We start from the raw sequence: 25,545 nt of genomic DNA on the forward strand, positions 1-25,545 counted from the left end.
CAGTGAGAGGCCCGCGTAAAGAAAAAAAAAAAAAAAAAAAGTAAAGATTTCTTTCAACAAAGGACTCCATTGAAAAAATGTAGGAGCCTTTGAAAGAAGATATTGACAGTGCGTAAAACTGATAAGGAATTAGTTTCTAGAATATCTAAGAAATTCTAGCTAATTGGATAAAGACAGGAATCCAAGGTAAAGATAGTCAAATTATAGAAGAATTTACAAAGAGGAAACCTAAAGACCTACAAGCATCTAAAGAGATGCTCAAATCCATTAGTAACAATGACATGAAAATTAAGACAAAAATATTGTCACTTTCTATCCATTAGACTGGCAAAAAATTGAAATCTAGAGAATGGCAAACGTTAGCAAGGATGTAAGGGTGTAGGAATCCCCATGCACTGCTGATGAGAGTGTCAACTGGTGTAGCCATCTGGAAAGCCGCCTAGATATCCCCATGGTCTAGCATGCCCTCTCCTGAGTATGTAGCCCAAACATATTCTCCTACAGAACCATATGTGCAGGACAGATACAAGGAGGTAATGGGAGGAGTGGAGGGAACCAGCCTCGCATCACTGGGGAGTAGGTAGGCAACATGTAGTGCATGCACATTATAAATACTCTATGGCAGTTAGGAGCAACACACTAGAGGTATCCAGGAGCAGGGAGAGGTCTTAAAGTATAGTGTTAAGTTAAGAAAAGTAAGGGCTTCCCTGGTGGCGCAGTGGTTGAGAGTCTGCCTGCTGATGCAGGGGACACGGGTTCGTGCCCCGGTCCGGGAAGATCCCACATGCCACGGAGCGGCTGGGCCCGTGAGCCATGGCTGCTGAGCCTGCGCGTCCGGAGCCTGTGCTCCGCAACAGGAGAGGCCACAACAGTGAGAGGCCCGCGTACCGCAAAAAAAAAAAAAAGTAAGAAAATACCATATGTGCACAGCAAACAGCAGTACAGATTTTATAAGAGCATAAACAGGGGATACACATCAAATACATTAGAAGAGCTGCTTATGGGAGGATGGTATAGGAGTATGAAATGGAAATATAAAAGGATAAAGAAAGTGAGTCCAGTGATGATAGAAAGCTATGAACTGAGGAGAATACCCTTTATACCTAAGCCACCCCCTAACAAAATACATAAGGGCAAAGATAAGACAGATGATAAGGGCCAAGTACTAAAGAGTCTTAAATAGCACAGAAATTTGTAAGACTATTTTAAGGGCCTCTGCCTTAGTATATCATAATACATGCTAGAAAAATATAAGCAAGATGAAGAATAATTTAAAAACAGATATTAATGTAGAGTACAGAAACATTTAGTTTGGCTTGAAATTATATTTCTGAGGAAAATCTTTGAAAAAATACTTTTAGATGATAATGCTGGGGAAAAGACTCAAATGGAGCTGTTAAAACACTGTACGCTCTTTTATAGAAAAAGATACTTAAAGAAGATGCTAAGAACATATAGTTAAGCTTTCTGCTGGAGGTTTTAAATATTACATGGCTATTCAGATGCTAGAAACACATACTTTTCAAAGCGTATACAGAGACCTAACCATTTTCAAACGGGTTCATCAATGGACTCCACAGAGTTCTCAAAAGCATTAGTGGCACTTAAAACCATTAGGGCCATAAGCTGAGTGAAGTGAACAAATGCTTACCCAAAGGGAGAGTGGGTGGGCAGTGCAGCCGTGCCTTTTAAAGAAAGGAGAACAAAGACTGAAAAGCTTTGCAGTTATCTCCTAATTTGATTAATTGGTGTTTTTTCTTATTCTGATGTTTTTATCCAAGCCATATTGATGCACTGATTAGTGAGCCCTGAAGTTCAAGGGTCCGCTGTCCTTGGACACGGCCACCTCATACAAATGAGCAGCCTGGGCTGGGGGTGGACAGCTTTCCCCTTGAGCATGTAAAGTCTTCAGATACCTAAACATCACCACAATTTCGAGAGGGACCACTTCCTCCTACCCTACTAGAGCAAATTAAATCACATTTGGGGGTGATACATAAAGCATTAGTCACAATTTGAAGCTTAAAAGGGTATCTTTTTCGCTTTCCCCTTCTCAATTGACTTCTCTTTTTATTTTTTTCCCCACAAACTCAATGCAATTTAATTAAAGAATATTTATTGAACACTTATTTGGGCACATTAGGTAGCCCCTTCCCTCAAGAAGTTTACCACTGTCTGTGTGTGTTTGTATCCATGATTCTGGGTTTATATGGCATGGAAGAGGGAGCAGGTGGATGGACACAAGGGACAAATAGAATAAAACAATTCTCCCAGTATTTGTGATATATAGAGAGGATAAGTTCTGTGAACATAAAAAGGAGACATAAACGTATGCTTTTCTGTCATACCGTATACCTTTGTTATTCTCTAAATTACAGAATTATATATATTAGTTCATGTTCAACTTGGAAACCAGAGGAGCTTGAGAAATTATGACTAAAGGGTATGATTATCCCCCTTCAGTTTAGTGTGAGAATGACAATTAAATTAAATTCAACAAACAATTCTGAAACTAGAAGGGGGCCCCTGAGATGTTATGCCATAAATAGGACTCAACCTAAATCATCCCAGACAGACAAGAATCAGTACCATTTTTTCCAGTCCCATTTTAAAAGGCCGCCAAAGAAATAAATGCCATAGATAACTCTAGACACCTAGCTTAGTGCTTAAGTTCTCAGCACAGTTTTTTAATGATTAGTATAAATCTCACACTACAGTTTAAGAGGGGCTAATTGTGGACTCTGGGAGGGCTCATGCCAAGGAGTACTTCCCCAAACTTCTGCTGCCAGTGTCCTTGTCCCCACGGTGAGCCACAGCCACCCCCCTGCCTCTGCGGGAGACCCTCCAACACTAGCAGATGGAAGCTTTAGACAAAACCGATCAAACCTCACCTCTCTACTAGTGCACCCCATCTCAGCATCTCTCGTTGCAAAACTCATCTCTTCGCTGAAAGATAGAATCACACACAGTGCCTGTAGCCCTCTAGAACTTCCAAATAATGAGGAAAGAATTGTCAGCATGCAGATTTAGACAGTCACAAAATTTGAAACAGTTACTAATGTTGTTGGATATTTAAAAGGCTCGGGGCTTCCCTGGTGGCGCCGTGGTTGAGAGTCCGCCTGCCGATGCAGGGGACGTGGGTTCATGCCCCAGTCCAGGAAGATCCCACGTGCCGCGGAGCGGCTGGGCTCGTGAGCCATGGCCGCTGAGCCTGCGCGTCTGGAGGCCTGTGCTCCGCAACGGGAGAGGCCACAACAGTGAGAGGGCCACGTACCGCAAAAACAAAAACAAACAAACAAAAAAAGGCTCGACATCTCCAGACCGTTATATCATAGTTGGCAGCCATCATCATACCGCATACAGTTGTAATGGACAAGAATGGGCCAGCAGCACTGCCATCATCACAGGTTTTATTCGGGCCTTGATGTTACGAGTCAAGAAAGGGTGGAGACCAGACCGCACTATTGTTTTCTGTTCATGGGGTGGAACAGCTTTTGGAAATATTGGCTCATATGAATGGGGAGAGGATTTCAAGAAGGTTCTGCAGAAAAATGTTGTGGCTTATGTTAGTCTCCACAGTCCTGTAAGCGGTAACTCAAGTCTCTACCCTGTAGCTTCACCATCTCTTCAGCAACTGGTAGCTGAGAAAAATAATTTCAACTGTTCCAGAAGAGATGAGTGCCCAGAAACAAATATCAGTTCTGTACAGATGCAAGATGATGCCAGTTACTTCATCAACCATCTTGGAGTTCCCACCGTGAGGTTTACTTATGAGGACATCAAAGCATCAGAGGGTCCAAGTTTTCTCTCTGAAGGCTTTTCCCCTAAATGTGCAACAAAAATTGAAGAAATGGATCCTTTTTTCAACCTTCACGAGGCCATTACCAAGATCTGGTGTACCCCCAGCAGAGCTTTGTAATAACATTCAGCAGAAAGTGCTTCACAAATGTGTGTGCAGAACAGTGGAAACAAGGTCTTTGGCAAGGCCTCCTAAACATCTCATCAAAACTCCGCAGAGGGACTTCCCTGGTGGCTCAGTGGTTAAGAATCCACCTGCCGATGTAGGGGCCACGGGTTCAATCCCTGGTCCGGGAAGATCCCACATGCCGCGGAGCAACTAAGCCCATGAGCCATAACTATGGAGCCTGCGTTCTAGAGCCCACAAGCCACAACTACTGAAACCCATATGCATAGAGCCCATGCTCCACAAGAGAAGCCACCGCAATGAGAAGCCCACACACCGCAAGGAAGAGTAGACCCCATTCGCCACAACTAGAGAAAGCCAGCACACAGCAACAAAGACCCAACGCAGCCAAAAATAAATAAATAAAATTAATTAATTAAAAAAAATAACTCCACAGAAAGAAGCCCTCAAGATAAATTAGGAGTGTGGGATTAACATATACACACTTCTGTATATAAAATAGATAATCAACAAGAACCTATTATACAGCACAGGGAACTCTACTCAGTCTTCTGTAATCACCTATATGGTAAAAGAACCTGAAAAAGAATGGATATATGTATATATATAACTGAACCACTTTGCTGTACACCTGAAACTAACATAATGTTGTAAATCCACTATATCCCAATATAAAATAAAAATTAAATGACTTGGTGAAAAAAAAAAACACAAAAAGCCAAGGACAGCTAGTTGGCAAGCATAGTTCAGTAAACCTTCACTGTAAAATAGAACTATTTTCTCATGCTGGCTTCTTGGTAGAGAACAGGAAGATGGCCCATGTTGTGTAAGACTTTTTACTTACACTCTTTGTCATTTAGCACACATGCTATTATCATGTTAATTTAGATGATGTGATTAGATTTATATGTAGATATGATTAGATTTAAAGAACCACATAGCAGGGTGCTCCTTAATTTTGAGGCCATTCTTTAGTCACTACTCAGGTTTCTCAGGCCGAATAATACCATAAGTTTTTCCCTTCAATGTTTGAAGCATCTTTATGCTCTGATGATCCCTACTGACTGTTAATGGGGATGTATATCCCTGTGCCTGGGGGTGCATCTTGGGGAAATCCCAATTCCAGGACTTCCTTAGATAGTGTAAAAGGCTCCTGCCTCCCAAATCCAGAGTCCTGAACAGTCATGGAACTTTAATTAATGTTGCATAGGTAACTTGACTTCGTAAAATCTGCTTTCCATTTTTCGCTATCTTCTCTCTGTTTCCAAGATGTAACTGGCATTTTTGTTTTCTCCAGATAGATGATGTTTGTTCATCTTTCCTGTCCATGGATCCTCTGCCTCAGGTAATTCCAAATGGAGGTGTTTCATAGTGATGTAAGCATTTGTGTCATGCTGAAATACTCCATCTCTCCCTTTGGACCCATCATTACTTTATGGACTTACTAACGTATTAGAAATTATTACATCATCTGCAGGTAATAATGAGTGCTCTGAGTTTATGGTGTAAAGTGCTAGGGCTTTTATCTCTAAGAAAAATAGATTTGCAGGGCTTCCCTGGTGGCGCAGTGGTTGAGAGTCCGCCTGCCGATGCAGGGGACACGGGTTCATGCCCCGGTCCGGGAAGATCCCACATGCCGCGGAGCGGCTGGGCCCGTGGGCCATGGCCGCTGAGCCTGCGCATCCAGAGCCTGTGCTCCACAATGGGAGAGGCCACAACAGTGAGAGGCCCGTGTACCACAAAAAAAAAAAAGAAAAAAGAAAAATAGATTTGCAGATAATATACCCATATTTTTGAAATTAAAATGCTAATTTCAAAATCACATTCTGTGTTGGATTAAAAATAATGAATCCATTGCTCTCTTGGGGGACTAATATCCTGGCCCTCAATAGAGTTTGCAACCCATGGAGAGATGAACTTACAGAGTCAGACTTAGGAGATCAAAATATCATTGTAACTGAAAAGTCAGTTTGTGAATGCGGCCGCCTTAGATCTGCTGCTAAGTGTGTCTGCTAAAGCTACCCCCAGAATTAAACTGAGGTTAGACTGTGACTCAAGCCTCCTGCCAGAATCATGTTTTCTGCCACGGGGCAGCAGTCAGGCAAGAACAACTGGCCAGGGAGCTGGCTCTCTAAGAGGAAAGGGCTCAACAGAGCGTGCCCGATTTCCTCCTCTCAATCATCTGTCAGGTAACTCACTCCTTTTCCCACGGGAAAGAGTTAAGAGGACTGGGGAGAGAGGAGTGGTGGTCTAGCTTCTGTACCTGGAAATGATACAGACCAGTGTGCTTGGCCTTCCCTAATCAATAGAAATTGACTAGAGGCCAGACAAGAACTTCAGGCAAAGCTTTACTGGGGCCCCTGCTGCAGCAGGGGGAGCTAGAATGAGTAACAGGTGCCCTTGCTCACTCTCCGAGGGGGGCGAGCTAGTTCCTTATATGGGGTGAGGGTAGGGGTGTGTCCAGCGGTCAGGCTGGAGGGCTGGCGTAAGTGTTTGGCCCACTCCTCTGGTGGTGTTGAGTGCAGGGAGCATGCTCTGTACCCTGCTTTTGCTCCCCACACCCTGTTTTTGGCCCCCAGCTCTTGAGAAGTGGCAGTACGGTTTTTTGGTCTGTTTGTATCTTTTTGTTCATAATTTGCCCCAACTGTGCATACACTCACTTATTTTTAGTCCCACATGGTTTCTTTGTATTTTGTTGGTCAAGGAGAGGTCTGTCCAGGTTCACGCCTTGCAGCACGGCAGCAAAGGGTCCCAGGTCCCAGCAGTCTCAGAAACACGAGCAGTGGGAAACAAGCGTGTCCTTCTTACACGTCTCTACTGGACGCTGCTCCCTCTGTCTGCAGCTCTGTCTCTGAGTGCAGGTGTAGCAGTGTTAGGCTTGGTGTCTTAACTTTCTTAATCAGCATCACTAAGTCTCCTGAACAGAGGAGAGGGCTCAGCAGAGGCTCTTGGCTCAACCCTCTCAACACAGTCAGCTGTGTGCCTGGGGCGAACCCCTACATGGTCTGGCCAAGGCGCGATGCCTGTCCTTCACGTAGTCCTTCCAGAATGTCATCCTGGCCGGTGTGGAGAAGCAGCCTTTCTCCTGCCTCGACCGGTTCCTCAGCCTGCAGGGGATCACTTGCAGCAAGTTAGAGGCATTAAGTGATAAAGCAAGACCAGAATCATAATAGACAACATTTATGAATGATATTTCAAATTGCTTGAGGAGCATTGACGGATATGTAACATGTGGTGGATATTAATCAGCACACAAGCTTTTGCATTACATTGGAAATTCAGGAACACCCTCAGAATCACTTTTATGTCTTCAAAATTAAAAGGATGAATTTTAAAGCACTCATCTAAACACCATCAAGGTAAACTAAGCTTTTATTGGATTTGGAGGCTGCACCTTTTGAGGAGAGCTTTGTAAATTTACTATGAAACCTTTTACACTAACTGATACCATTTTTTTTTAAATCGTTAATTTCCTGTTAACTATTATTATATTATGTATGCGATTATCTGAATAGTTCTTCAAAACATTTTTACCAAATAGAAAATAAAGGCTGTTTAAAAGGTCCACAAATGAAAAATAAAATATTAAAAATCTCATATGAGAAAAACCCTTAAAGAATAGTTGTAGCTCAGTGAATAACGGCTTCATGTAAAAAGTTGCTGGAGAAAATGCAATTTTTGAAACTTCTTCTGTCAAACTTCAGTCTTGTTGCCAAGCCTCAGCTGGCTTAGAAGCTGTTTTCTAAGGAGGCACTCATATAACTAAATTTATTCTTCTTTGAGTTAAGAGACACATGGTATCACTAGATTTTTTAAAAAACTATTTTGTATTTTTTCAGCATTTCTAGATGGGCCATAAGAGGAAGTTTCAGGGATTTATTTCTAGATTTTTCTGGGGTGAGCTGCATACCCAATCCTGAAGGGAAAAAGTGAGAAAAGATGTATCAGTGTTCACACTCTACTTTTTCTCTCATCCAACTCCCAACCGTAGGCTTAACAGTCAATACCAGTGCAACACAGGGATACCTATAGATCAGACGACCTAGCTGTGTGTAGTATTGGGCAAGTGACAGTCTCTTAGAATCTCACTTGCTTTATATGTGAGAATAACAATTCCCATCCTGTATATGTCAAGCTGTGTTTTAAAGACAAAGTGTGGGTTATGTATATGAAAATGTTTGATAATTTATTGAAATACTACTTAAATATGAGCCATTTAATACTATTAATAGATATCCCAACAATTTGCATTGGGCAGGCAAACAAATAGAAGAGAACAAAGCAGGCCTTTGACATGCTAGGTGGGATGCTCAGAGACGCTGTTTCATGACTCCAACTGTATCCCTAAACTATAGCCAATCCTGTTAAACATGTGCTGTTGTTCAAAGGGTGAGGATCTTGCTGGCCCTGAGCAATCCTTTATGACACGTCTTCTGAATTAGCAGTAACCGCAGTTGTTAAATCAAGCTTTACAGGTCACACATTTTTCAGCGCTACTATTGTTAACTAATTGCTCTGTATGCGGCACTGTGCTAAGAGCTTTACCTACGCGTAATCCTTCCAAGAATTCTGCGTTGGTGTTGTCATCCCCGATTTACGGCTGCAGGAACTGAAGTTTAGAGAGGTTAGGTAACCCGCCCAAGGTCACACAGCTAATAAAGAGGAGAAGTGGAATTTGCACTGCTCTGGAGTTGCAGGCCGCTCAACTCCACAGCCCTACCCCACTCCCACACGGTTTCAGCTCCTCATTATGTCCCATATGTATTTATTAAGTAATCAAGTACTCCTGGTGCGACCATGCTGAATTCTGTGCAAGGTGGGTTTCGCCCCTGCTTGTCCAGTTGGGCTCCTTCTCACCACACCCAGCTGGCTGCAAACCACAAGAGCCCTGCCCTGCTTCTGTGCTCAGGTGCTTTGAAAAACCTGACCCTGGGGTATGTAGTCAGCAGCCTGGAAGGGTAGGAACTCATATTAGGTGCACCATACATGGCTTCTTCTCCTCCAAACTCCCATTGTTTGCGAGCAATTGAAGGATTTTCAAATTAGCCGGTAATGAATACTATTTCAGCTAGGCTCACCACTTTGGCATGTAGATTCAGACTTAGCTGCAAGTTGGGAAGAATAATCCTTTTTTTGGCACTGCCTTAGTTACTCTCAGTCACAGAATTTCATAGAATTTTAGCAAATACTGAGAATTTTTTTTTTTGGCGGGGGTGGGCTGTGGGCCTCTCACTGTTGTAGACTCTCCCGTTGCGGAGCACAGGCTCCGGACGCGCAGGCTCAGCGGCCATGGCTCACGGGCCCAGCCGCTCCACGGCATGTGGGATCTTCCCGGAACGGGGCATGAACCCGTGTCCCCTGCATCGGCAGGCGGACTCTCAACCACTGCACCACCAAGGAAGCCCCCAATACTGAGAATTTTGTATCTGGACCCACAGTGGAAGCCTTAATCAGTGCATATAGACAATATGTAACTTTTTTTTTTTTCCTCTTTGGAAGGAAGGTTTTACTTTTAGGAGCGAAGTTTTTATCATGAGAGAAATCAAGGGATTCCAACAGAGTGTCAGTGGGCCACAAGGATTCTATTTGGTGTAGTTGTGTTTCAGGAAGGGGGACCCCTTCCAGGCCCCGAGAGTGGGCTCTTGTCTAACACTCGTAAATGAATTGTCCGAGGAAACACATGTGCTGACAAAGCAAGAGACTTTATTGGGAAGGGGAGCCCGGGCGGAGAGCAGCTGGGGGAGGGAAGCAGGAGAACTGTTCTGCCACATGGCTTGCAGTCTCGGGTTTTATGGTAATTGGGCTAGTTTCCGGGTTATCTCTGGCCAATCACTCCGACTCAGGGTCCTTCCTGGTGGCGCGCGCATCACTCAGCCAAGATGGATTCCAGCGAGAGGGATACTGGGAGGTTGGTAGGACATATGTGTAACAGGGAAGAGCCAAATCTGACTACATGTTGGATCTGTTTGTTTTACTTTAACCTTTGCTTCCCATTGCTTTTGTTCAATAAAAGGATATTGTCTCTACATAATGGCCTGCCTCGGGGAACCCTGCCCCTCTGCCTGAATGTTAAACCAAAGTGCCTTTGTTCAGGGAAACATCCAGACCCTGTCCACCTGTGGATGGCTGCAAGAAAGAAGAAATTAACACATCCCCTCCGTGAGGCTGGCCATTCCAGGGGTTATTGCAAAACGTATGGCCTTTTTACTTCCTAATCTCCTCCCCGTCTCCGTGCTATAAAAGAAACTGGCATCCAAACCCCGATACGATGGTTATTTTGAGACGTTAGTCTGCCATCTTCTTGGTCTGCCAGCTGTCCAAATAAAGTCGTATTCCTTGCCTCAACACCTCGTCTCCGATTTATTGGCCTGTTGTGCGGCAAGCGGAGCGAACTTGGACACAGTAACACGTGGACTGGAGTCTCTTCTCTCCTTTTGACCTTTCCTGAATTCTTCCGGTTGGTACTAGCTTGTTAGTTCCACATTCTTACCAGGACCTCCTGTTGTAAGATAACTCATGCAAGTGGTTACTGTGATGCCTGGCCAGGGCGGGCAGTTTCGGTCAGTGGTTCTCCTAACGGTTGGAATGTCCTTGTGATCCTAACATTTTATGGTTATCTCTTCTATGCAAATGATGATAACGCAGAAGCATGGCCTATATATCTTCCCATTTCCATTAGGCATCCAATGCATTGGAGGAGCTTTGCTTCATAATTATGGGGACTCTACCAAAGCCCCAGGTAAGGTTCAAATAGTGTTTAATTTGTAGGCAAAAAAAATTGTTCAGTGGTATCTTGGAATTCCTCCTGGAAGAAAATATACCCAATTTAGGAAGCATGCCAAGAGGAGCTAGAAGAGCATAAATTGACTTTGGATAAGAAACAAATACTTCAGTTTCTTTGATGCCTGAGAATTTAGGGTTATATTAATGGAGTTTGCAATCATCTAATTGGAAAATGGTATGTCTCCTTCAAGTATAAGATGTGTTCTAGTTCTGATGAGGGAAATTTGAGGTCATTTTGGCTCTTTCTCTCTTCTTGAATCATACTACAATTGGAGAACAGATGCATTTTTCTAAGCCCAGAGGTTAGGACAGTGTACTTTGTCAGAGAGGACATTAAGAATGCAAAAAAAGCAAACTATATTGTCAATGTCGGTTTGAAAATTATATTCTTACTGTGATGTCTCGGTTTTTATTAAAATTATTATTTGATTCTTGTGTGAGAACTTTTTGTCCCAAAGTGAGGCAATGGGAACTTGAAAAGTGGCATGAGGTACCATACCTCCGTTATGTTCTGTATCTTATAGGTAAAGTAATTTTAAAATTACCTTATTAAGGATAAGAGCCTTAGGTTTAGAATGTATTTTTCATTAGCAGTTTAACCTATGATCACAGGTTTGGTCTGACTTCCATGACTTTCACATACGGTAATTCAAAGAAAACTTGATATTTTGAAAGCATAAATGTTTTCTTAAACTAAATAAGTGTTTACAACTGTATTTTTTCCCAATGTTTTTAATAGTGACATTTTCCAAAACACTTAATTGAGTTTTTTCCTAATTAACAGAAAATAAATGGCAATGGTGTTTATCCATGAGTTTCTATTTATTTTAAAAGCAAATGAGAAAAAAAAGAACAACAAAAAAGGAATGATATGTCTTGTCCTTAAAGACAGATTTTTGTAGGGAGAGAGGACTATAAAAAAGTTTATGGAAGAAAGCAAAAATAACTGATAATCTTGTTCTTTTATAACAACTACAAATATTTTGATGTGATTCCTTCTAGTCTTTTTCCCTGAATTTTCTATCATGTGATCATATCAGTATTTCCTATTCTACCACTACTGAACATTTAGGATGTTTCTAGTTTTTCACTCTTATGAATAATGCTGTACTGAAGACCTTTGTTCATACTTTTATTTATAAAGCTTTTGATTAATTGCCCATTTATTTTTAGGGTAATATATGCTTAACCAATTGCAGTCTTATGTTTTATGTATAGCATATGTGTCATATATTTTAAAAATTATATAATGTAATCTCATAATAAATTATAAATTTTAAACTATACATTTATATTATACATATTATGATTTTCTAATATAATATAATGACATTTCTATATCTCTCTTTCCAATAGGAAACAGATGAAAAAGATAATACCAAAAGGGTAAGGTGATTTCCATAAATATATACATTAAAAAATAATCAAGGAAACCACTAATTATCTATAGTAAAGCTCACTATTTTTTTAACAGTTCTTATTTCATTATTCGAAGACACAAAAGTTGGCCAATTCAAATGCTGTGGTAAGTTGTAGAATTACTTCTTATTAGTAATCACTAGTATTTTTTTTAAACCTGTTTTTGCAGTTTATCTTAATAGAGTAGATCAAAATTCATGTTTTTTTCTTTAAAAGTTTGCATGTGGGTGAACAAATGGAATTCAATATTTATTATACATTTATTTTATATCTCAATAACTACAAGTATATTAAATTCATTCAATTATTCATTCAACAATTATTTACTGGGTATCTACTATGTGCCAAGCACAAGTCTAGGTACTAGAAATATAGCAGTAAATGTCATGCAACTTACATTTTAGAGGAGAGAAAAGCAAATGATTAAATAAAACATATTGTTTTAGATGGTGATTAGTGCAAGGGAAAAACAGACTTATGCAAAGTCATTTTAAGAATTATTTTAAAAGATGGTTGTCAAAAATGTATTTAAATATAACTAGAAATACCACATGTATTCCTAAGAGCTCCTTATTTGTAACTAGGCACTTAATTTGAGAATTTACTCTCTAAGATTAGCCAGATACCAATAACTTGAATTCCTTTTACTTCTAAATTGTGTGGTTTTAGTGGTAGTTTTTCTTTTTGTATGCATGGATTTTTAAAATGCTAACCAATCTACTTTGGTGTTTCAATCTAGAATACTTAATAATTACTTGACTATAATATTCTTTCTAAGCTTGTGACTCACTACCATGGACCAATTTATGAAACGAGGAGCATAGTGTATTTTAAACATGTGTTTACCTGTGGGAAAGTAACTGTAACCATAAACTCAGTTTTAAATGTTTATCCCGTTGAATATTCTTACATGTGAGGAGTTGAAAGTTAGGTTATACTGGCTTCAAATAAAATAGGAGTTGAATTGATTAACAAATAACCACTATATGGGGCTTATAGTAGTCCATTTGATGAATGAATTTAATATTTGTGAGAAGGTTCAATTGAAGTCATTCCTTTCAAATGAAACCGTTATCAGGTAGCCGCATGTCTCAAATGTGCTTTCATTTTCTTCTGCTCGGCATCTTTACATCTTGAGAAAATGTATCTTAGTCACATTTTTCACTAGCAATGACACATTGCCATTTTTTTGTGTCTCCTGTTGTCCTGTTCCACATGTTCAATTTAAATGAAATATATATTTTATAAAGAAGGTTACTAGATGTGTGTACAGGATAATCTTCCAGATAAAAATGTTCATGATGGAAAACTGATTCTCACAGAGTTGGTTTCATGTGTCCCAAATCATTCTGAGTAAGTCTGGAAACAGACAGACAGCTTTTTGCTTCTCAAAGATGCAGGTGGGTGTTCTCCTTGTTGGCTGCTGCAGATGGAGCTCAGGCCCTCGGGAAAGAGCATCGTCAATAGAATGACCAAGGTCCCAGCATAAAACTGGAACTTTTATTCCATCTCTTGGTTATTCTCCACAGCTCTTTGAAATGCTCACAAAGGACTGTCTTAGGTCACATCTTTCTTGTTCTTTTTTGTCTGGAGCAAGGATGGTGGGTAAAAACAAAAACAAATAGGAAGCCGTCTTTATGCCCAATGCTGAGAAACCTCTGTGCTCATCGCGTGTGTGTGTTCGTGTCTCTCAGTCATCTGTCCTGCATCCGCTGCTGCAGCTCGTTCCACAACTGCATGAGAGAAGAATGAAGAGGTTCAAAGTGGACGTATGTAACACAAACTGCACGCATGCTTCGTTCGCCACTCTGTGTGTGGCAGCCCTTTCTGTTCATTCCCTGTGGTGGTGGTTTATAAGATCTTCTGGGTAAGCCTCATGTAACACCCAGGTAGCCTACAGAAGAGCATCTGTTCGCAGAAGTGTTTTCACACTCAGGAAGAAGAGAACTGTCCTCCTCCCCATTATATGTCCCTTCTAAGCCAGGTTGTGGGCAGTGAGGAAAACCAGGATTAGACTTCCTTCCAAGGGCCATGCCCCTCCCAGTGAGGAAACCTATTCATTCTTGGTTTAAGAAAGGACATGGCAGTGTGCCTAGTCATTAGATAGGAATAGGAGAAAAGATCAAGGACCATTTACTGCCCCTCTGTGTACAGGTCGGCAGATGGCTGGAATGACAAGCTTTCTATCCAGGTATTAAAGCATTAATAAGAGTAAGGCTCATGAAGTATTATAAATATATCAGACATCAAACGTAGGTATTTCGTTTTTTCCACAGTTAACAAAAATATGGCCCAAACTCAGTGTCTGTGTTTAAGATGAACATAACTAAGAGGAACATAAATGAGTTAACACATTTTTAAACTAGAGACTGTGGCATTTTTATTGTCCTTTGAAAAAAATCCTAACTCTTTCAATGATGAAAGTTTCTAGGCGTTATTTTTAAGTAACGCCTTACATTGTTGGAATGCCTTATAGTTTTTAGTCTTATAGCATCTCATTTTATTCTTTTGACAACTCTGTTGGCACTTAACAAGTATTGTTATCCCCAGTTTACAAAAAGGAACACAACTCAGAATAGTTAAAGGGGTTTCCCAAGATCATAGTAGTAAGAGGGATTAGAGATTACAACAATCTCTTGACTTCCAGTCTAGGCAAATATTTTTTTTTCACTATGCTGTTTCCTTTGTAGTCTAATCTTGAATATTTCTATTATTTTACTGTTAAACTTTTTCTTAATTTAAATACCATATTAATTTTATTCTACTACCAAAAGTTTGCAAATACTTTTTAAAACACATACAGTTTAGGCAAATAAATTCATCAAAATTTATTTTTATGATCACTGTTTCCTCCCTAAATTCTTCACATCGTTGAACTAAGCTTCCATCATGGAAGACAGTACTGCTGCCAACGTTAATGAGAAATGTAAGAGGAACTGTAGTAGCCCCTTAAAATTTTAGAATTTCCAATATGAAAAAAATCAAATCAGTTTTCATCAAACTTTCTAGAAGTAATATATGCTTTTTTGAATTAACTTTTACTTTCTGAAGAGTCTTCCCGACTTATGAATAGTGTAAGATTTCAATTTAAAGATCCAGTTTCTTAAAATACACCAGCAAGTTATTAGTTTACTACAACACTTCAGTGTTAGTATTTGCAAAATCAAAGCTACTCAGTATTGTGGGCGGTTTGGTACTTTATCTAAATGTTCCACCTTGAGCGAGACTATCTATATTTACAGATAACTATATAGAAGTGTGAACTCTGACTTAGTAGTAATATCTGTTGGACAAATGATAGCTCTTAAAAGTATTTTGCAGCAAGCCAGGTTTTCTAGGAATCTCTAAGAGAAAAAAAATGTAAAACATGAATTTTATAAAATTACAGTAAAGTATTACTTTTGCTGGACCTAAGTCACCTAATTTTAAACCATATTTTTGATAGTGAAATATTTTGGGTTCTTAAATAAAATGAGTTTTCAGATTTTAGTGCATTCAAACCCTTTTCTTACATGTCCTTTGCTAGACATCCTCACTTCCATCCCCACATGTTTTTCAGCTCTACCACCCAAATTCTTTTATATACTGTTCTATCTCCCATAAGACTAAAAAGACCTGTATGTTTGAGTTTGAAATTTTTAAATTTGGGCACATTTTAAGTTACATCTGTCCCACTTTTCTTTTTTTCTGTGTAATATAAAAAACACAGCTGTTCTTATATAACCATATAAAGTTTCTATGTGTACATTTTTAAATATTAAAAATTTCAATCTTTAAAGTAATTTGGGGGCATTTAATAATCAGGATGAGAATTAGATATAGAATGTTGAGAATTTAAGATACATTTGTTGTAAAGAAGGGATTTTAGAATTTTAATAGATGTCAGGGCCATTTCTTAGAATCTAAAAATGTGATTGTACTTATATTATGGAATACTTGAAAAAGGTCTTGATGACAAATTTCATATAATTGCCGTCCTGATACTTTTATAACTTGCTATTGAAAATAGGAAGCTATAAGAAACAACTTAATGGAAATCATAAAATGTTAAATATTTTTTTCCATTAACTTTGAAATGAAATATTTTGAGAAAAGAAACACTTCAAAATACATCCATTATGAATAATCAGTTTGTTCCTATTTGGTTTTTTTTTTCATTACCATTTCTGTTAATATAATTTTATTGGGAAAAATCTCTTCTGAAGTCTCATTGAATAAATATAGTTTACCAAATTTGTCCCTCAATTTAAATTTAAATTTCTATAGATATATTATGTATTTTAGCTATGACACAATTCTGTTTTATATTTTTGCCTGTTCATGTGTTAGCACATACAATATGTATTGTAAAGAAATCATTTCATTCTAACAAACTGCTGAAGGGAGATTCTAAATATAGTTAATTATCTATGAAATGTCCTCTGCCTACTTATTGATGAATATATGTACAACTGACAAATTTCTTGAAAATAGTATCTGTTAGACTAATAAGGAAATTACCTTAAAATACAACACGCTGATGATACTGCTAGTATCACTGAAAATTCTTCCAGTAGAGATACAAAAATTACTTATTGATATGAATTATATACTCAAGTCCTTGATTCCCTCATTGTTTAATTATGATAGCTGAAAACAACTATACTCTCAAGAAGCATTTGCACTTATTTTTACTGTTGTTTGATTTGTAATGCCCTCATTTTCTCTTCCAGGAAGAATTCCAAGGTCCTATTACAGACCAAAGTAGAGGATTCTTTTTATTCAGGGTATGCACATACTATATTTTTTAAAAAATCAATCAACATTGAAAAATGCTTTCACTGTGCATTTCTTTACATTAACTCATAAGTTTTAATTAAGTTTTGTAGTTTATCTAAAGATATTTGACATCAAGTGTTACAGTCTGAGATTCACTTCTGTCGCCACCTTATTGCCTTAATATCATGGCATCTCTGATCTCTTCTCTAATCCACTACTCATGTTTGTAAATAACCCAAATGACATTCACCTATTTCACAGTTTAGTTCCATAACATTTCATGTAGGAAATGAGTGTCTGAAAGATGTATTACTCCTTAAGTTCTAATGAAATATTTAGCTAAAGAAATATTAGCCAATGAAATATTTAGCTAAGGAATTACAACTTTATTATAAAGTCTAAGGAGAGCTACATGGTAAGATTTGCATTTTGGAAACTAATTCTAACAATAAATTGGAGGAGAATGGACTGAAAGAAGGAGGAAAATAACAGATATAGATAAGGAAGAAATAGTACCACTCAACGAGATCATTAGGCTGCTTTCTATGAAAATTAACTTCTCTCCTTAGTTACACTGATTTGTTTCTCACTTATTGTTTTCCAGCCACGCAATGGAAGAAGGTCAGAAGGTTACATTTAAAATGGTATGTGCATCACAATCAACCCAGTTTGAAAATTTCTGTCATTTTCAGATCTTCACAAGTTAACCTATGCTCAGTTTATTTCTATTATTTGATTGCATGTGTACATTAATATTCTATATAAATACTGCAAATATAGAGGCTGTGAGGACTTCATACGATGTAAAATGCTAGTATTTTAGGGCCAGATTTGCTTTGCCCATGTCATGCGTTCCTCACACTATGTCACAATAGTTGTCATCAGTTTTGCAGACACTGACCTAATCATCATTTACTGTGCAAGTAGAATGTGTCAGGGATCATGTTCTTATTTTGGTAATCAGTGTCCACAATAGTGGGCCATAACTTACAGACTGGATGCCTTTCTGACTTCCAAATGACCTATATTCAAAGACTCTTTATAAGAGCTGTGATTTACCATTTCCAGAGAACTAAGAAAATGTGGAAAGACATGAAAGCATGACTTCTACTTTGGGACTCCCAGAGTTTCCACCTCAATGCTGGAGATACAGTAGACACTTAGTAGCTATTGAATGGCCCTACACATTTAATAAATATGTTAATCTTAATACCTTATTAGGCTATGAGTTTTAAAATTAAATGCAAATGCACATTGATAAATTTACACCACAGAAATAAAACTATATTCTACTAACTTTATGTAATCCTCAATGCAGATTCTACGCTGAACATATTTTTGCAAATATTTCACTCATATAATTTATCTCAACCCTTTAATACATACATATTTAGCTTAAGAATATAAAATTCTTAATATTTTCTCATAGAAACGAAAATCAAAACACGTTATTTCCAACTAAAGAAGATAACACCAAAATTATACAATATCTAGAAAATGAAGATAATGAAAACACTACACATTAAAAACTTATGGGACTCTGACAAAACCATATTTAGTGGAAAATTTAAGGCTTTAAACACTATCAAGCAAGAAAAAGTGAGTGAATTAGGAATTTGTCATTAAGTTAAAAAGAACAACAAGGTGAACCTCAGGAAAGCAGAGGAAGAAAATTATAAAATGAAAGATGAAATTAATTAATTATAAAATAGTAAAATACAACAATTGGTAAATAAACCAAAAATCTTATTCTTATCAAAACCTTATTCTTTATAAAAAATGAAATAAACTATCCTAATTTTCCTAGCCTAATCAATGAAAAGAAGAAACCATAAATATACAAAAATACAAATGAAAAGAGGGAAATTAAAACAGATACAGAAGAAATGGGAATCATAAGAGTTCTTTTCAAATCTCTGTGCCTATCAGTTTGAAAACCTAGATAAAATGGAGAATATACAATACAGTAGACGCTACCAAAATTGACCTCAGAAAAAAGAAAAAAAAAAAATCTAAGCACACTGATGGCCTTGGAAAAAAAATCGAGAACGTTATCTAGAAACTCTCCCCTCAAGAGTACTAGGACAAGGAATTTCAGATTTTTCGAGCTCAGAGAAGGAAGAAAAATTTCAAAATATTTTTATGAAGTCAGCAAATACTAATACCAAAACCTTACAAAGTTAGCATAAGAAAGGAAGCTGTAGGTCGATCCTGTTTATAAGTATCAATGCAAACATTTAAAAGAAATATTAGTAAATAGTATTCAGCAATACATTGAAAGAATTATATGACCCCATGAAGTGAAGTTCATTCCAGCAACTAAGATGGTTCAATATCAGGAAGTCTATGAAAATATTTTCACCATTAAAAGAAAAATTATACAATCAACTCAGTACAGGCATACCTCTGTTTTATTGCGCTTTGCTTTATTGTGCCTCACAGATACTATGTTTTTTACAATTTGAAGGTTTGTGACAACCCTGTGTTGAGCAGTTCTATCGGTGTTGTTTTTTCCAAAAGCATTTGCTCATTTCGTGTCTTATGTCTCATTCTGGTAATTCTTAAAATATCTCAAACTTTTTCATTATCATTGTATTCGTTATGGTGATCTGTGATCAGTGATCTGTGACATTACGATTGAAATTGCTTTGGGGTGCCATGAATCCACGCCCATGTAAGATGGCAAACTTAATTGATAAATATGTGTGTTCTGACTGCTCCACTGACCAGCCATTCCACGGTCACTCTCCCTCTCGTCAGGCCTCCCTATTCCCTGAGACACAAAAATATTTAAATTAGGCCAATTAATAATCCTACAATGGCCTCTAAGGTCTCAAGTAAAAGGAAGAGTTACACGTCTCATTTTAAATTGAAAGCTAGAAATGATTACGCTTAGTGAGGAAGGCATGTCAAAAGCCGAGATAGGCCAAAAGCTAGGCCCCTTGTGCCAAACAGCCAAGTTGTGAATGCAAAGAAAAAGTTCTTGAAGGAAATTAAAAGCGCTACTCCAGTGAACACGTGAATAAGAAATTGAAGTAGCCTTATTGCTGATATGGAGAACATTTCAGTGGTCTGGATAAAAGATCAAACCAGCCACAATGTTCCCTTGAGCCAAAGCCTAATCCAGAGCAAGGTCCTAACTCTCTTCAATTCTGTGAAGGCTGAGAGAGCTGAGGAAGCTGCAGAAGAAAAGTTTGAAGCTAGTAGAGGTTGTTTCATGAGATTCACGGAAAGAAGCTGTCTTCGTAGCGTAAAAGTTCAAGTTGAAGCAGTAAATGCTAATGTAGAAGCTGTAGCAAAATCCAGAAGATCTAGCTAAGATAATTAATGAAGGTGGCTACACTGAACAACAGATTTTCAATGCAGACAAAACCACCTTCTATTGAAAGAAGATGCCATCTAGGACTTCCAAAGCTAGAGAGAAGTCACTGCCTGGTTTCAAAGCTTTGAAGGACAAGCTGACTCTTGTTAGGAGCTAGCGCAGCTGGTGGCTGTAAGTTGAAGCCAGTGCTCACTTACCATTCAGAAAACCCTAGGGCCCTTAAGAATTATGTTGAATCTACTCTGCCTGTGCTCTAAAAATGGAAAAACAAAAGCTAGATGACAGCATATCTTATGCAACAAAGTTTATTGACTATTTTAAGTCCAGTATCGAGACTTACAGCTCAGAAAAAAAGATTCCTTTCAAAATATTACTGCTCATTGACAATGCATCTGATCATCCAGGCACTCTGATGGAGATGTACAGCGAGATTGTTTTCAAGCCTCCTAATACAACATCCCATGGATCAAGGAATAATTCCTTCAAGTCTTATTATTTAAGAAATGCATTGTGTAAGGTGATAGCTACCATAGATAGTGATTCCTCCAGTGGATCTAGGCAAAGTATAATAAATTGAAAACCTTTCGGAAAGGGTTCATCATTCTAGATACATCATTCTAGATACCGTTAAGAATATTTTTGATTCATAGGAAGAGGTTAAAATAACAGGAGTTTGGAAGAGCTGATTCTAAACCTCATGGATGACTTTGAGGGTTCAAGACTTCAGTGGAGGAAGTAACTACAGATGTGGTAGAAATAGCAAGAGAACTCGAATTAGAAGCGGAGCCTGAAGATGTGACTGAATTGCTGTAATCTCATGATAAAACTTTAACAGATGAGCAGTTGCTTCTTATGGCTGGGCAAAGAAAGTGGTTTCTTGAGACGGAATCTACGCCAGTGAAGATGCTGTAAAAATTGTTGAAATGACAACAATTTCAATGACAGGGATTTAGAATATTACATAAACTTAGTTGATAAAGCAGCAGCAGGGGGACTTCCCTGACGGTCCAGTGGTTAAGACTCCACACTTTCACTGCAGGGAGTGCAGGTCCGATCCCTGGTGGGGGACTAAGATCTTGCACGCCGCTCGGTGCAGCCAAAAAGAAAAACAAAGCAGCAGCAGCAGGGTTTGAGAGGATTGACTCCAATTTTGAAAGAAGTTTTACTATGAGTAAAATGCCATCAAACAGCATTGCGTGCTATCAGAGAAATTGTCCCTGAAAGGAAGTCTCCCTGTGGCAGACTTCATTGTTGTCTTATTTTAAGAAATTGTCACAGTCACCCCAGCCTTCAGCGACTAATACCCTGATCCCTCAGCAGCCATTAACATCTAGGCAAGACCCTCCACCAGCAAAGAGATTATGAATCTCTGAAGGCTCAGTTGATGGTTAGCAATTTTTAGCCGTAAAGTATTTTTAAATTGAGGTATGTGCATTGGTCTTTTTAGACATAAAGCTACTGTGCACTTAATAAACTATTGTATAGTGTAAACATAACTTTTATATGCACCAGGAGACTAAAAAATTTGTATGACTTGCTTTATTGAGATATTCACTGGAACTGAACCTGCAGTATCTCTGAGGTATGCCTGTAGATGCTTTCAGTGAAGTTCCATGTCAATTTCTAATGTTTTCAAAGAAGATGCTGTAGAAAGAGATGAATCTTTATTAACAATATTTATATAATGGTCTGAAACAAAGTCAGTAGAAGGCTTGATAGTAAAACATTTTAGAGTATTTCTATTAACATCAGAAACAAAACAAGGATGCTCTGTTCTCTTTTATTTCATATAGTTCTTATGCGTTAGCCAACTCAGACAAGAAAGTAATAAAAGATACAAATATTGGAAAAGTGAAGAAAAAATTTTATGTTCTCGTGGGGCATAATTATGAACTTGAATTTTTAAACTATATTTGGTATTAACTCATGTTTCAACAAAGGCTTGTTATGTTCACATCAAGAATATGAGCAGGGCTTCACTGGTGGCTCAGTGGTTAAGAATCCGCCTGCCATTGCAGGGGACACGGGTTCGAGCCCTGGTCCAATAAGATCCCACATGCTGCAGAGCAGCTAAGCCCGTGAGCCACAATTACTGAGCCTGTGGTCTACAGCCCGTGAGCCACAACTACTGAAGCCCGCGTGCCACAACTACTGAAGCCCGCGTGCCTAGAGCCCGTGCTCTGCAATAAGAGAAGCCACTGCAATGAGAAGCCCGCGCACCACAACGAAGAGTAGCCCCTGCTCGCCACGACTAGAGAAAGCCCGCGTGCAGCAACAGAGTACCCAACGCAGCCAAAAATAAATAAATAAATTTATTTAAGAAAAAGAATATGAACAATCATATTCCTAATTTTTCTTGTTTCAAGGAACTAAGAACAAAAAGTTAATGGAAAAGAACTGTATTTTATAATATTACAAATGTTGAGGCATTTTATAAAATGTGAGCAAAAAATAGTTTAATACTAAATGGAAAAAATGTCTGACTTTAACACTAAACTAAGTGTTAGAGTGCTCATAAATGTGAAATGGAATTTAATCCATGATTTGATCAAGTTAGCAAAAAGTTCTCTCTGAAACTGAGAAAAATAGCTTTATTTGGATTGTTTCCAAGATTAGGGCCCACATATACTAATTCACTCAGGATTTCATTTTATCTTGTCAATAGAGAAACACTTCAGTAATAATTTTTCTTTGTTTTTCTCATCTGATTATCTGAGATCTTACTCTGTCCTGGTGACTTATATTTATTTAGACTATGGTTAGATATAAAATAGGATGATTTAGTCACAAATCCATGAGGAATAAATGCAACATATTCATAAATCTTATTGGCATCAATGAGCTTTAGGAAACTACTTTTATACAGTTAAATAATTTTTGTAAAACTTTGGAAAATACTGGCATACAGAATAAGCATTTCATCAGAGAGAGATTAAATGAGAATTAAAAATATGCAGATTGAAGTATAGCTGAGAAATACCTCAGATGTCAATTTTATCATACATGACAAAATATTTATAGAAATGTCTATATATAAAGGAAGTGTATATAGACTTGTATATATGCTCATTATATACATACATTCATATACCCATTTATACTTGAGTCTAAATTCAATTTTTTTTTAACAGAATGCCAACTATTTTCTGCAGAAACAACGCTATGGAATACAAGATGTACTGACATTTTTTTTCTTCTGAAAAACAATCCTTGCTAAGTTTAACATGTTTGAGAATCCCTGTGTTGTAAGCATTCTCAGTAAAAGTTGATTGAGATTGAAATGTTTAATTTGTTGAAAATTTAAAAAGCATCTTAAAATATCTTTTCTTAGTGTTGTAATGATAGATAGTGTATAATAAAGCTGTGAATAATTATGTTCCTTAGATCCTTGAGGCTGTTGATGGTCCTCATATACAATGCTCTTTTGATATTTTTGTTAAAGGCAGTTAGTAGAGCTGAGTTTTAATGAGCGATTTTAGTTTATTCTATTTGGATTTCTTCAGTGACAAAATCACCAGCTCTTACAAAATACCAGAATGCCAAATAGCTAACAATCTTAGAACATGAATACCAACTAAAACTATACTAGTTGGAAGATTTGGCCATGATCCATCCAATATTCCAATAAACAAGTTCTGATATATACACTGTAAAATAGATGTCTTATTGCTACTAACATAACAGGAGGCCAGCTTTTTCTACCAAGTAGTAGTATTAAGTTTATCTTTTTTTTTATTGGAATATAGTTGATTTACAATGTTGTGTTAGTTTCTGCTGTACAGCAAAGTGAGTCAGTTATACATATACATATATCCACTCTCTTTTAGATTCTTACCCCATATAGGTCATTACAGAGTATTGAGTAGAGTTCCCTATGCTATACAGTAGGTTCTTAGTTATCTAGTTGTTTCACCTTGCAGCATCTGAAAGGCAACCAGCCTTGTCCAAAAAGAATGCAGTCTTACTGGTAGAGAATCATGAACACAGTGGGTGACCTTTTTACATCAAATCAGTGTCTAGTGGGCACAATTAACCTCATATGGATGTTGAGATTCTCTCCTTTCAGGTTCCCCTGGGTTTTCCCTTCAGATTCCCCTGGATTTTCCCTTCTGACCTGGCCTCTTGGATAACCGCCTACTCTACCAGCCGGTTGCTGGCTGATTAGAGAAGGCTGGCTCTCTGTGTGGATAGGATTAGTTCTTACATTGTTCAGAGTACCTAACAAGCCTTTGTCTTACTAATGATGACCCCTGATTATAGCTTAAATTATGCCTTTTTCTAACAGAGTCCCTGAATTTCACTTCTTGTCAACCCACGTGAAGAACATGAGAAAGAAGGAGCAGAAGAGAACAAAAAGTATCTTCTTTAAAAAATGAATTGCCTAGATGAGGTGCGGACTTGAGACAGAGAATGTTGCCAGAGCTGCTCCAGGTCTTTGCTCAAAACCTGCCAACCCCCACTTTTAGCAAGAGTTAACATAAATCTTTAAAGGTCCAGAAATAAAAAAGGAAACTACAAACAAACAAACAAAAACCAGATGGATCCAGCTAGGACCAAGATGGTGACAGATCTGACCTCCAACAGACCCTGAATCTCATTATATGCTGATTTTACTACATTTGCATATTAAATGACACACCTACTGGTGGCCAAGACTGGATATTAAGGACCAAAAAAAAAGGATAAAAAAGGGTGGCACTCCATTCCCTTGGAAAAAACTCTGCCTCTTCCCCAGTAGACTAATGCATATGCCTCCCCATCATTAACCTCACGCCTCCTCCCTTTGTCTTTACTCTTTAAAATTAAAGCCCTCTGGACACGTGGGCAAGAAGTAGATCTGTGAACTTAGTTCCTGCTTCTCCATTCTTTGGCCACTGAATAAAGCTTGTGCTGCGTTGATCTCAGCTTTGGCTTCGTTATTTGGCTGCTCGAATGTGAATGGAAAAAGAACCCTCCCCCCTCCAAGGCAGAGAGCCGTTGCCCAGCTAGGGGCTGAGCAGGGTCCATAGGACTTAATTCTGTAACAAAAGGGCTCTAAAGCTCTAAATGCATAGGCAGTGTTAGCTAGTGCTATGCACAGTAATTCAACTAGCCTGGATTTTAGATTGTCAAAATAAGAAAGGGAGTTGACTGCTAATTCAAGCAGCAGCTCCCAGGGCCTGTCAGGAATCTAGAGAGACTTGGGCCATTTACATTTTGGGGGGCTCCCCTGCTATTAAAAAGAAGGAGAAGAAGAAGAAAGAGGAGGAGTAGAAGGGGAATGAGGGAGGAAGGGGGGGAGGGGAGAGGAGGAGGAGGGGAATGAGAAAAAGAAGAAAACTTAACAAAACATGGTTAC

The 25,545-nt window shown here is 38.3% G+C and overlaps 1 protein-coding gene across 1 annotated transcript in view; it reads left to right on the forward strand.

Moving 5' to 3' along the window:
* The window catches only part of NMU (neuromedin U), a 37,481-nt gene extending 12,464 nt beyond the window's left edge, over positions 1-25,017 (forward strand). Inside the window, exons 3-10 of the mRNA XM_024746745.1 lie at positions 5,223-5,270; positions 10,605-10,664; positions 12,065-12,094; positions 12,183-12,233; positions 13,822-13,896; positions 16,840-16,893; positions 17,490-17,529; positions 24,493-25,017. Of these exons, the coding sequence (XP_024602513.1) occupies positions 5,223-5,270; positions 10,605-10,664; positions 12,065-12,094; positions 12,183-12,233; positions 13,822-13,896; positions 16,840-16,893; positions 17,490-17,525 (354 nt within the window). The 3' untranslated portion in view covers positions 17,526-17,529; positions 24,493-25,017. The remainder of the gene's footprint in view (positions 1-5,222; positions 5,271-10,604; positions 10,665-12,064; positions 12,095-12,182; positions 12,234-13,821; positions 13,897-16,839; positions 16,894-17,489; positions 17,530-24,492) is intronic.
* The last annotated feature ends 528 nt before the right edge of the window (positions 25,018-25,545 follow it).

This window comes from Neophocaena asiaeorientalis, unplaced genomic scaffold (assembly GCF_003031525.2).
Source record: "Neophocaena asiaeorientalis asiaeorientalis breed wild unplaced genomic scaffold, Neophocaena_asiaeorientalis_V1.1 scaffold19, whole genome shotgun sequence".
NCBI lineage: Eukaryota > Metazoa > Chordata > Mammalia > Artiodactyla > Phocoenidae > Neophocaena > Neophocaena asiaeorientalis.